The sequence below is a fragment of the Lissotriton helveticus genome, chromosome 3_1, assembly GCF_964261635.1.
Source record: "Lissotriton helveticus chromosome 3_1, aLisHel1.1, whole genome shotgun sequence".
NCBI classification, from domain to species: domain Eukaryota; kingdom Metazoa; phylum Chordata; class Amphibia; order Caudata; family Salamandridae; genus Lissotriton; species Lissotriton helveticus.
Window position 1 is genome coordinate 51792101 of NC_136061.1, and position 13588 is coordinate 51805688.

Consider the following 13588-nt stretch of genomic DNA (forward strand, 5'->3'; position numbering starts at 1 on the left):
TTTTTGTTCAGGAAGTTTGTCTGTTTTCCCACCCCTAAGGTTTTATAGAGGATGGGAAAAGAGACAACAGATATTAACACATTTAAAGAAAAATGATATGTGAAGAATAAATAATGACAAATTAATTAAAAACAAGTTTGATTTAGGTTACAAAAATATATACATCGCAGATTAATAAATTACATTTAGAGATCAATTAACAGGTTAAGAATATGATTACAATTAGAATTAAAACATTACGGGTAGGTTCAATAAAGTGGTTGATAATGTAATGATACAAATATGTTAAACATTCCCTGGTGATATAGTGGTAGGACCATGCAATGCAAGGGACGTTGTAACAATGCACTTACCTTTACTGCAAATCTTACACCTGAAAGATGCAGTTGTAAGTGATATTATAAAGCCTATCCATGCATACATGCATGTATTATCTGTGAAGTACAAACCCAGGTGTGAGGCACTGCCCAGGGGCACAGGTAGCCCGAGCGGGGTCATAGGTGGGATTGTTGGGTTCTGAGAGAGAGCGTTCTCTATTTACCGGATGAGGTGTAGTGTTCTTTCAAGAAGAGGAGAGTTTAGAAGAAAAATACATTTGGCCAACAACTGGTTTCTATAAATTAAAAAATGACTCAGAAGATATGCTTTAAATTTCAAATTTCCATAATTCTGTACCTGCATAAGGTTGAAAAGCAGGCGAAGGCCAAGAAAGTGACGCTCATCGTAAACTCTGCCCACATGTGCGTGGACATTTTGTGAACCCCATGGTTAGTCCCAAATTTCCGCAATCCACTCTGGTACGCCGGACATCCAAGGATTGATGACTTTATTTGTGTATTAGGATATAGGGTACAGGGCACTGCTCCCCAACCTGAGCTCAGTGCCGGGGGGTTTCACTGAGGGAGTGAGCACACAGGTGATGTCCTGTGGTTTCAGGGCCCATCAATGTCCCTTTATCTGGACAACTGGCTCTTCAGGACATTCCCGAGTCTCTGGCTTAAATTTCCTCTAAATTCAAATTTTAAATTTCCTCTAGGGTTGTACGACACAACCACTGTTTCCTTTTCCACATGTTCTTTAACAACGCGGATGGAACCACTGCTTCTAAACTACGCATTCCATTTACATCGTAAGTTGTTACAGGCATTGGGAAGCCGCTGGACTTTGGAATAGTATAATTTACTATTCCAACTCCAGGACCCGCAACAGTAGAGAAAGTCCAACGCCGCTTTACCTAACGCATGTTGTTGTAACGACTTGCGTTATAAAGGGAATGTGTGGTTCAGACACATTCGTTGTTTGACCCGCGTTTGACGTGTTGTTCGGCGGTCGTGGTATTTGTTGCTTCCCTTCCTCCAGTCACATGGGCTACTCTTCCACCCATAATCAGATTGACCCTCTTTCCAGGGAGTCAGCCAGCCCGGTCATATTCTATTCTATTGTATTCACCAGGATTTATATAGCGCATGGCTACTCGATGGTCCTCCCAACGCTGGTAACAACCTCTGCTCTACTACCTTGCGTAACGAGAATTGGGCTAGAATAAGTGGGTTTACAGATTTTGTCTGAAATTTGTTTCTAGTTTGTCCAATCTCAGATGTGCTGGGAGGGCATTCCACCAGCCCTCGCCCCTGCATCACTATTAGAGGCTGACAGAGAGATACTATTGTTGTAGGATTTGGGAAAAACACATAATAGGAGTGAAAAGGACAGATGTAAATCGCAGTTAGAAGGGCGTTGACCGCTTGACATTTGCTGTTAGGTATGTTGTTTTTGTTTTTCTTGTTTTGGTTTGCCTCAGTGTTTTGTGTTCTCTGTGGCCGGTGCTGTGCTTCGCACCCACGCAGGCGTTGTTTTTGCACGCGTCTCATGCTTGCGTAGTTTCAGGGATCGGAGGGAGCTGGCAGACCTCTGACATCTTCCGGCTTCCGGGAGCGCCATCGGCATCCATCTCGGTTTCTTCCATGTCATCATCCTGGGGCATAAGAAGAGAGACAGAACAGTGGTTGTCATCTTAGGCCAAAGATCCAAAGAGGTGAGAACATGGAGACAGGCGTCGCAGAACCCCCCACACCAGAACTGAGCCTCGTGTTACTCATATAGATCTGGCTTGTTGTTACAATTGAGCTCAGGCACCTAGCAGGATCCATCCAAAGCTGTGATCAGCACCCTACACTTCCTCTAGACACTACTGCTGGACTCAGACACAGTGATCATTGGTGGAAGGGGTCTCTTTGGCCACATGTATCATGCATTTTACTAGTCGCAAACAGCCCGATTCTCAGAACCTGGCTGTTTGCGACCGGTAAAATGCATTTATGTATGAATTCCAATTTGCGATTTGATAACATATTACCAAATCGCGATTTGGAACTGTTAATAAATACTGATTTAGTATTAGGAAGCGACATGCTCAGGAAATCCCTTCCTAATACAGAATCCTACCGGTATGTAGGTGGGAACCCATTCGCAAATGGGAAAGTAGCGAAAACGTTTTTTAAGAGCAGGCTGTGGTCCCACGGACCACTGCCTGCTCTTAAAAAATGAAAAGAAAGTTTGAATTTTTCTTTTTTAAATGCAAACCGTTTCCCTTTAAGGAAAACGGGCTGCATTTGAAAAAGAAATATTGCTTTTATTTAAAATTATTATTTAAAAACAATCACAGACATGGCGGTCTGTTGACCTCAGCAGGCCAGCATCTCTGTGATTTTAGCAATTCCCAATGGGTCGCAAATTGCAACCTACCTCATTAACATTCGTGAGGAAGGTGAATGTGCGACCAACTAGGAATTACTATATGAAACTCATGGAGTTTTGTACATTATTATTATTATTATTAATGGGCATTTATTAAGCGCCTGGTTACGCCACTGGCGTGTCCCCGCGCTATGACAAGTGGAGTGACTGTCCCCCCTCCTCCCAACCAAGCTATTTGCTGAAAAGGTGCGTTTTAAGTTTTTTCCTAAACTGGACTTCGGAGGGTTCAAGCCGAAGTTCCAGCGGAAGATTATTCCAGCATTTGGGAGCAAGGTATCTAAAGGATCTACCTCCCATACGAGCTTTGAATATTCTTGGAACTTTTAACAGCCCGGTCTGCGAGGAGCGAAGACTGCGTACAGGCTCATAATGGGATACTAGACCTTGGAGCGGAAAAGGTGCTTTGCCGCTCAAGATACGATGACAAGTGGCAAGGGCCTTAAACTCCACTCTCCTCTCAATGGGGAGCCAGTGGAGGGCCCGTAAGGCTGATTTGGCGGATGACCTCCTAGAGAGTCTGAGGACCAACCGCGCTGCCGCATTTTGAAGAACCTGCAGGCGGCCGATGACCCTGCCTGTGGCCCCCAAATAGAGCAGGTTCCCATAATCAAGTCGGGAGGTGACCAAGGCATGCACCAGTGTCTGACGAGCAGAAATGGGAAGCAGATCTAATACTTTCCTAAGGGCTCTCAGAACACTGAAGCATATCCCTGCCACCCGACCGACCTGTGGGCCAAAAGTAAGGTCCTTGTCCAGCCACACGCCAAGGTTCCTAGCCTCACGGCAGGGAGCAGGAACTTCCCCCAGACAAGGTGGCCACCATGCCGACGACCACGCAGATGGTGCACCCCCCACCACGAGCACCTCGGTCTTGCTCCCGTTCAACTTTAAACAGTTTGCAGACATCCAGGCAGCAAGATCTTTCATGCAGTTCCTGAAGATGTCCGCCGCAAGTCCGGGCGCGCGCGATAGGGAGATGACCAACTGCGTGTCATCGGCGTAGGACACCAAGCGGAGACCATGCCCCTCCACGATAGTCGCCAGGGGGGAGACATAGATGTTGAATAGAGTTGGGCTCAGGGACGAACCCTGAGGTACGCCCTGGCCCAACTCAATCTCCCTAGAATAGCAGTCACCCAATCTGACTTGGAAGCACCTCTCAGAAAGGAAGGACTTGATCCAACCAAGCGCAGCTCCTGTCACCCCTCCTCCATTCAGACACTGTAGCAGGGTGGAATGTGCTACAGTGTCGAATGCTGCGCTTAAGTCTAGTAGGATCAATGCCATCGTTTGGCCCTCGTCTACTCCCTGTCTGAGAGCTTCCACTGCCACGAGGAGAGCAGACTCCGTCGAATGACGGGGGCGGAAGCCAAATTGCGAGTCGTGGAGTAGCGACGCCGTCCCCACGAACTGCATAAGCTGTATGTTGGCTATTTTTTCCGCCACCTTCGCCATATAGGGAAGGAGGGAAATAGGACGGAGGTTATCCAGCTTTTCGAAGCTAACGTTGGTCTTTTTTTGCAGAGGAAGTACCACTGCCTGTTTCCAGGCCTTCGGGACCACCTGAGACTCAAAGGAGATGTCCAGTAGCTGCCGCACATAGGGCTCCAGTACTGGCAGACTGTCCTTTAGCCGACTGGGAGTGGTCGGATCTCTAGGGGAACCGGATTTTATGGATCCACAAATACGGAGAAGCTCCGTAGTGGAAGGAGTAACAAAAGTAGTTAACTGATGTTCCCCTTTCATTCTTGGGAATTCCGAGGGGATAGGACCATTGTCTATCCTCTGGGGGAAGGAATTGTAAATATTCGAGACCTTAGTTGCAAAGAACTCAGCAATTCGATTGCAGCCCTCCGTGGTGCAGAGTTTCTTAGGCACTGTGGCGGCTTTTCCTATTGCAATAGATTTATAAATAGAGAAAAGCTCCTTGGTGACATTAGGAGTAGTGTTACCTAATTGTGATCCTTCTCTCACATTGTGGCCAAAACCTGGAACGAGCTCCCAGCAGACATTAGACGCGCCCCCTCCCTGAAAAGTTTCAGGAAGGCCCTCACGACCTGGCTATTCGGCTAATTGGAATTGTGAATCCCCCCTCCACCCCCTCAGCGCCTTGAGACCCTCACGGGTGAGTGGCACGCTCTACAAACCCCTGATTGATTGATTTGCAGAAAATCACAATTAGGTCATCACTATTTCCAATATTGATACATGTGGTCCTTTGTGTCCAACCTGCTGGAATACATTGTCTGCACAGGAGATAAGATGCTGCTGTATTAGCAGCTCTAGAAACCTGTCTGTTGCAATGATTCTGCAGGAACCCTGTGCGGTAAGCCGAACGTTGTGGCGACTCAGCGGCTTGTGGGAAGAGCCCTTGGTTTGGACATTTCTCATAAATGTTCCCTCCTTGGGCTCCTGAGTCTGAGAGCAGGAATGGCTCTTCAGGGCCAGCCCAGGTCTTCTGATGGGAGGTGCAGGGAGGTGTGGAGCGGCTGAACATGGCCATGTGTCTGTCCGAGGCCGCGACACGAGCTGGACGAGCTCCTTTCAGAAGGATGGCTCTGGCAGGATGAGGCGTCTGAGGCAGAGGATGAATGTGTCAGTGCCAACAGTCTCTGAAATTAAAGTTTCTGCCCAGAGAAGAGGAACACCCAGGGTTGTTAGAGATCTGATGCCCATGGGCAGTGTGCGGAGGAGTCTTGAGTCGAGGCGCGGTCAGCGGTTTGAACCCTTGGACTCTGGGACCTTCCGAATGCAAGGTGGGCACAAGGTGGCATGGGTTGGGCACTAGGATTTGAAAAGCTTGTGAAATGCTGTTACCCCACCTTTATTGAGATACAGTGAGAGCGCATTTGCAAAGATATCACCTGACCTGCCAGAAGTGCAAAGAGGGCAGTTCGGCGGTCAAACGGAAGCCATAGATTCACGGCGTATGGAACAGATATAATCGTGACATCCGGGTGGTAGTAGTAGAGCACGCTGTGCTCCTCAGGACAGTGAGTGTTAGCACATGCCCTGGTTGGGACCTTTCTTGGCACTGAATTTCTTAGGGACGTCCTGTGTAGCTGAAGATGTGGCTTCAAGCTGGTGGTAACACCGATGCCCCCGAGCAAGGCATGTATGTGCTCCACAAACCTACCTTGAGGTCACAAGACACCCAACTGCACCACTGTCCCTGAAACTGGGTCAGGAAGTATGAATAAACACAGACATGGAGCTCTGCACAGATACTCTGTGCTTTAAACCCAAGTCTAGTGCAAGACACAAGGTCTCCATTCCTAGATTTATACAGCGATAGTAAGATAGTGGTGCGGCTCTCAGATAATGCCGGCAAGCAGAGCCAGCCCCGGTTGATCGATGGATGAATAGGAGTTTAAAAAATATATATATATGTAGCTTTTATTAGCATTTCCAAGTACACAGTAACAACATTGGATTAGGATTCAGCATTAAAACTTCAACAGCATACTGGGAAAAAAAACCTCCCCCCTCATCATATACAAAGATGAAATCCATACAGCATTACATCAGTGGTATTTACTTTGGACCCATGATCTACGTTCATAACATGGTGTAGAAGGAAACAATAGGATTCAGATGTTCTCCCCGTGAAGGGTCATCCATAATATCTGTACCGTAACCTTAGTACACCCCTAATCTGTGGGGGTAACTCATCCGAATCGAAGTTGTTTGTGCCTGAAGGCTGCCATTCTGGTAAGAAAGTGGATTAGGTATATCTCTTAACCTTTTAGGGAGTCCGTGGCTGAGGTAGGGGTTAAGAAAGTGGTGAAAACTTTAGAATTTTTTGTGATGAGTGGTGGAATCAAGCCATAGGCATAGGGTGCCCAGATCTCGATAACTAAACACCGGGACACTAAAGCAAACACAGAAGGACTAGGGGCCATATTATCAAGCAAGGACGATACATTATCGCCGCTTTTATCGGCAAGAAACTGCCGCTAAAGCGGCAATAATGGGCTTGATAATAGGCCCTTGTGAATTCCCATAGAAGCCCATATTCTAGTGTGAACCTGGGCTTCTATGGGAATTCACAAGGGCATATTATCAAGCTCATTATCGCCGCTTTATCAGCAGTTTCTTGACGATAAAAGCGGCGATAATGTATCGTCCTTGCTTGATATTATGGCCCTACAGTTTATCGTCAGCAGAGTGGCAAAGAAAGACCTCCCTCATCAACATTCAAACACATAAGAGGCACTAAGAAAATAAATAAAATGTAATTTTTGGACCCCCGTGGCGGTGGCCCAGTGCTTCGCCGCATACTATGCTACTCTCTACTCTATGCAGCCTCCCAATCTCTCACTCTCGGAACTCCTCTAACGTGAACAGCTCCACCTTCCGCGGCTCAGTGAATCCGAGGCAGAAGAGCGCAACCTTGCGATCACCCCAGAAGAGATCAATGACGCCATTTCAGGCATGGCCGCTGGTAAGACACCGGGGGCAGGCGTCTCCCGTAGGCGTTCTATGTGTCCTATTGAGACACACTGGTTTCCCACCATCTAGAGGTGTATCATGAAGCGGCCGACCGCGGCTCTTTCCGTCCCGAGACGGACCTAGCCACCATTGTGGTGATTCCTAAGTCTCAACCTCCCTCGACACACTGCTCTGATTATCGCCCCATCTCTCTCATTAATTTGGAGCTCAAAATATTCGCCTCGGTTCTAGCTAACTGCATACGTCCATATCTGGACAAACTGGTCCACACAGACCAGTGCGGATTCATGCCCTCCCAGGGAACCAGACACTGCCTTAGACGTCTCCACCTCGCTCTCAGGAATCGGCAACAATTGACCGCCTATCTATATCCTCTTCTCGTGGACTTCGAGAAAGCATTCGATTTGGTGGACTGGCAATACTTGGAGGCAGTCTTGAGGGAGATGGGCTTTGGAAACCCCATTCCGCAACCTGATCAGTACGCTATGCTGTAAACCACGAGCTCAGGTAATGGTCAATAGAGCCCTTTCCCGTCCCTTCCCCATCAGGAGAAGCATGAAGCAGGGGTGCCCCCAGTTGTCCCCCCTTTTCACGTTAGCGATGGAGCCCTTTGCATCTCTTGTTCGCACTGATCCGCTTCTCACAGGATGGAGGTGGCCCGGTTTGGAAGAGGACAATATTGCCCTTTACGCTGATGACGTTCTGATATTCTTGTCGGATCCAGCTCGATCGGGACCTCGGTTCCTCCAGGCCCTACATTTCTTTGAACGAATCTCTGGCCTCCGATTGAACTCTGCCAAATCTGTCCTGGTCCCTCTCCATCTTTCGAGAGAGTGCTTCGATTGGCAGTCGTCGATACCACTTAGTCTGCAGTCATTCAGATACCTGGGGATCTGGGTGCCCCTCCTTCCCGACCTCGCCTGGTCCCTCAATGTAACCCCACTTGTGAAAAGGGTTCGTGCTGACCTCCTTAAATGGCAAGAGTTGCCACTGAACCCTATGGGCACGATAGCCCTTTTTAAAATGATGATTCTGCACAGATTTCTTTATATGCTTCAGAACACGCCCCTCTCCTTCTCACGGTCGTGGTTTCGAGAGATGGACAGCTTAGTCACCAAGTTCTTATGGGGAGGGCAGAGGCCGAGGCTGGCCCTCACCCAGTGTCTGATCCCGCCCTTTGATGGCGGCCTAGGAATGACGAATCTATATCTTTATTATTTAGCGACTCGGCTCCATACCGCACATGATTGGTTTAATGGCGGCTGGTCGGACCCGGCATACCGCTTGGATCTACATAACTTGGGTTTGTCCAACATTCAGGGGAGGCTCTACGGGAACGCCTTCTCCCAAACTCTTCCTGAGGTCATGCGCGGGGTGCTTCTGGCCTGGCGAGCCTCTCTGCATCACACCCTCTGTTCGGGTAAGCTGACCCGATACACCCCACTGTGGTGCGGAACATGTCTCCGGGATGTCCCCAATCTCTCCGGTTTTAGAGGATGGGATCTCATTAGGATTTCACAACTGGGGGATGTCTGGGGTGGGAACCACATACGCACCTTTCAGGACCTGCAGACCCGGTACTCCCTCCACGCCTCTTAGTTTTACCGCTACCTGCAGCTGCGCCATGCCCTCCACCCTTACGTCTCAGAGGGCACCTCCCTGCCCGAATATAGTCCGCCCGAAGCCCAGGTCATGACCGCCAACTTGGGGAAGGGTGGGATCTCCCACATCTATCGTTCCCTCACAAATAAAACCCCCAACTCCCTATCCCACCTCTGGGGCAAATGGGAGGGCTGGCTTGGGTCGCTGGATGACGCTGATTGGAGGGACACATTGATTGCTCCTAAAACAGTCGCAGCCTCAGCAAGACTCCGTCTAGTTCAAATATACTATCTGCATGCTGCCTACCTCACGCCGCTGCGTCTTCATCGCACTGGGCTCCGCCTGATGCATCCTGTCCCCGCTGCGAATATCCCCGGGCCGATTTTCATCACATGGTATGGCTTTGTCCCGCAATCACGCTCTATTGGGAGTCAATAACGGGGGAGTTCACTGAAGTCCTGGGTTGGGAGGTTCCCCTTAGCCCCATGACCGTACTCCTGGGTATTACCGAGGGAATCGATGATTCCAGAGCTGAGAAACCTTTTCTAAACACGGCTATGATGGTGGCCAAAAGAGACATTGCGGCCAACTGACTGAATTCGACTGCACCCACCGTGGCACTTTGGCGCAGGGGGGTGGATTGTTGCGTTGCACAAGAGTGGCCCATGTATGCGCCAGAGGCTGCCCGAAGACGTTTCGTAGAATGTGGGGCAAATGGGTCTGGGTCATAGAGGACTGATAATCTCCGAAGGTCACTTATGGAATTGGGCGAGTGCGATGTTATCTACTTCTTGTCTGTCGGACTCTATACTCTGGTGTACTATTCTCCTGTCTTTGTTTTGTGCTGACAATTGTATTAATGGCTGGTATTGTATTTCTTTTGCTGTTTCTCATAAAGTCAATAAAGTTGATTATCGAAAAAATTTACTTTTTAAAAAAACTGCATCATATCCATAAATTTAATTTCTCACTTGTAGGAAGCAGGCTCTGTATATGATACTGCCAAGAGGTAGTCCAGGGATTCCCTAAAAGTGTACAGGGCTCAATGCAAAATCCAAAGTGCTTTTCTAATGGTAGTGTGGGCGAGCAGCCTTAGGCCTGGCACAGAGGAGTGTAAGACAAACCGTGATCAACAATGGACACGCAACTCAAGAAGGAGATCCAGACCAATTTGAGAAAAATTATACTTTGTTTGTATTTTCTTTAAGACCAGGACATTCTTGCCAAGGTAAGTAGGTTTCAATTAAAGATACTTTTCACGTTCAAAAGTCAACAGTGTCATATTAGAATAGTTCAAGATTTTTCTGTTGAGGAAATCATTTAAGGGATGTACCAAGCGAGTATACAACTTACAGTTCCAGTCTTCTGGTGGTCAGACCACCACTGAGTACAGGATTGGTTGTGGAGGACTGGGTGGTCCTGTAAGGTTTGGATTTCAGTATCTTCACCGAGACTGTCGATACCGGCAATGTTTTTTTACCCTCTCGGTTGGCCGGGGCTGAGCAGCATAGGTTTCAGCGGGCAGCTAACACAGTTATGGTGGTCAGTGGCTGTAGATCGAATGGGGGTCCGCCGTCGTCAGATCATCCTGGGGAGATCGCAGTCAGGCAGGCGGGGCTGGAGCCGGCCACTAGCAGAAGGGTACAGGTTCTTGGGCCAGAGATGTGGGCAACTAGGGTCGTGGAGGTCATCCAGTTGTGGTGTTTCCTTCAGGCAGGATAGAGTCGCGTCAACACAAATGCTGGTCCTCTACCACTGCAGTCTTTGGGAGTTCTTTTGTAGCACGAAGTTGTGCCGACTAGTGTAGGTGCTTCCTGTGGTGGTTCTTGGAGGTCGTTTCTTCGTGGACAGGTCCACTGTTCGTGGGAGATTGGAGTCTTTGTCAAAGGTGGCAGTCCTCTCGCGATTTTTAGAGGTCAGTGGCTGCAAGATAGGTCACAGGTTCGCAGAGCTGGGGAGAGGCCGGTAGGGCTGGGGCTAAGGCAGTCATCATCTTTAGTCTTCACTGCAGGGTCCTCTTCTTGCTTCTTAGGTTGTCGCAGATCTGAGGACCAGGTCTGTGGTAGCCACCTAAATACTAAAAGGAGGCGTTTTAGGGGAATAGCAGGTAGGTCCAATGGGAACCTTACCTGGGTGACTCCACCCTTTAGTATGCCATCCTCCTGTGGGAGGGTGCATAGATCTAGCCCTGATTGGAGGCGTCCTCCCATCCTCAAGATGGCGGGGACTGAAAGTAGTGCTCCACCTTGCTTCCCCCAACTTAGGGGGTGGGGTTGGTAGAGGTGGGCCCACCTATCTTTTTGAAATTTCCTGCTGGTTTTTCCACCTAAGGTGGGGGTGTAAACCAGTGGCTGCCACCTGCGGCTTGCAGGAGAGGCTTAGTGTCGCATTACAAGGGCGGCAGGCACCCCTCTTCGAGCACTGGCCCATCCTGGGGGCGGAGGCATGATACCTCTGCCCAGGATGTGCATTGTTTCTGGCCCCAGAAAGCAGGGCTCTCTATCCAGGGGTTCAGAAACATGGCTGGTGGTGGCTAACTGCCTACTCTCGGTCAGAGATCACACCAGGGTTGGCAAGGATTCGAGGGGCCCTCTGGGTACATGGTACAATGAACCCCACACTGGCAACAGTGTGGGTTAATGGCCAGGAGTAGTTTGGTACCAAACACTCCTACATTCAGAGTAGCCATCATGCTGCTGTGTAAATGTAAATGTGTTGGATTTGTAAAGCGCACGGCTGCCCGTAAGCGTCCCGGCGCTGGAGACCGCTGGGGAACCCGTCCTGGCTTTCCCTGTGAGATGGTCCCTTCTGGGTATCTCCAAGGTGAAATCGGGCATCCCCGGCGTCTGTGGGGGGCCGTTGTAGAGATGAGGCAAGCTTAATGCCCAGAGTTGCCGAGTGTGATCCCTGGTTAGAGTAGGCGCCGAGGCGAGAATTGTCGAGTCCGCTGACCCTGGTCCACGACCCTGCCGCGTCGGGAATTGAACCCTGGTCCCAGGCCGTTCTCTGCTTCCGGGTCTGCCGCCTCTAACCAGTGAGCCACACCACTCCACCACTGTGGAACGTGAGTTGTTGAGTTCCCAGCCCATGTACACTCTATGCCTTCACTGGCACTTAAAATATTAGGAAATGGGGCCCAATATTGTGGGGGTCCATCTGTTCAGGCAGATATGCCCTCACCTGGAGTATAGTGCACCCGGCCTTAGGGCTGTGCGGCCTGCCAGAGGGGTGACTTACCTGTACTCTCAGGCAGTGTTAGCTTGCATGGTACCCAAGCAGAGTGCCATGTTGACATCGTCATGTTCTCCCTCCCCGGGGCATGAAGGCTGCAAGAGCAGTGCCTTTGTGCCAGTTATGGGGGTCTCAATGTATTTGTTTGTTTTAGGGAAGGAGCACTGACACAGGAGACCTGGTTGGTAGGGACCCGGTACACTACCTTCAAAACCACTTCAAAACCAGGCAAAAAAGTGGGGGGCTAAACATGCAAAAGAGGCACTTTCTAACATCACCTATAACAACTACTAACTAGCACAGCTTTAGAACACCCCCAAAAAAGTGCCTCTCATTGTTTAATGTCGACCCCCTCTAAAATCAGGAGCCACATTTGTCTAAATCTGCTGGGACAGTGGGTGAAAAACTGGGACTGTCCTAGCAAATCCGGGACACCTTGTCACCCTACATAAGCATCTCATTTCCACCCTACCAGGCTCAGAAAGACAGAGCTGCTCTGGCAAAACCTATTATTGCCTCATGACCCTCTCTCCTGAAGGTTCTTGACTCTTTATATGATGTCTAGCTCTCTCCCTTGGCGTGTGTTGAACCTGTGGCCCTTGTCCAGCCCTTGAAAACATTCAACACACGCCAAGAGAGAGAGCCAGGCATCATATAAAGAGGCAAGAACCTTCAGGAGAGAGGGTCCCCAGGGTGGCAGGAAAACGTCCATTATCTCCAAACGTGTGAGAGCTGGCATGACGTTTGTACATACATAGGCCATGTACGTTGAGGGCAGAGCAACATATATGTTCTCCACATCTTTTAACCATCAAATTAATAGTCTTGTTGAAAGGTGCAACAAGACCCTGAGAAGGTGTGGGGTGGGAAGCTCCATCCCCCCCACCAACACTGTGGCAGGCAGTGCACAGAGCAATCCAGCCAACGCTGAAGGCTGAAAGTAATCTTCAGGCAAGATGGTACTTCATGTTGGCTTTGTAAGATCAAAGGGGAACCCACTCTTGGATTACCAGGAAGACCGGTCGGTGCGGACGGTAGGGTATATTGTAGCCACACCCCCGAGAGGACAAGTGTTGCTCCAGCACATCGAATTTTCATGTAGGGGGATCCAGCACTCTGATAATCTGCGGTGTTCCTCTTCCTGCCTTGATCCAAGTAAGACACAACGTCAAGTATGGGGCTACTTTGTGTGGATACTCCAATATTAATCTTTGTGACAAACACAGAAGCGCCCCCCCCATTCTCGCCCTGAGCTCCAGCAGGTTGAAGTGGAGCTCAGACTCCGCCGGAGACCAGAGTCCTCTGAACTCCACCTCCTTCAGATGCCCGCCCCAGCCCAGAAGAGACACATTTGTCACTAGAGTCTGCTCTGGTTGGGGAAGGTTGAGGTATCTGCCAATGACCCAATCGCGGTTGTTAGCAGATCTTTTGTAGTTCCCACTGAGATCTGGTCCATGTCAAAGAGATTCCCCTGAGGCTGCGCCCACTGGGACTTCAGGTTTCACTGCAGAACCCTCACGGGCCAGCAGGCATCGGTCACAAGACG

The 13588-nt window shown here is 49.5% G+C and overlaps 1 protein-coding gene across 1 annotated transcript in view; it reads right to left on the reverse strand.

The window, feature by feature from the left end:
* Window positions 1-925: 925 nt before the first annotated feature.
* Window positions 926-13588, reverse strand: part of LOC144822618 (uncharacterized) — a 327297-nt gene continuing 314634 nt past the window's right edge. Inside the window, exon 19 of the mRNA XM_078680351.1 lies at window positions 926-1975. Within this exon, the coding sequence (XP_078536477.1) occupies window positions 1868-1975 (108 nt within the window). The 3' untranslated portion in view covers window positions 926-1867. The remainder of the gene's footprint in view (window positions 1976-13588) is intronic.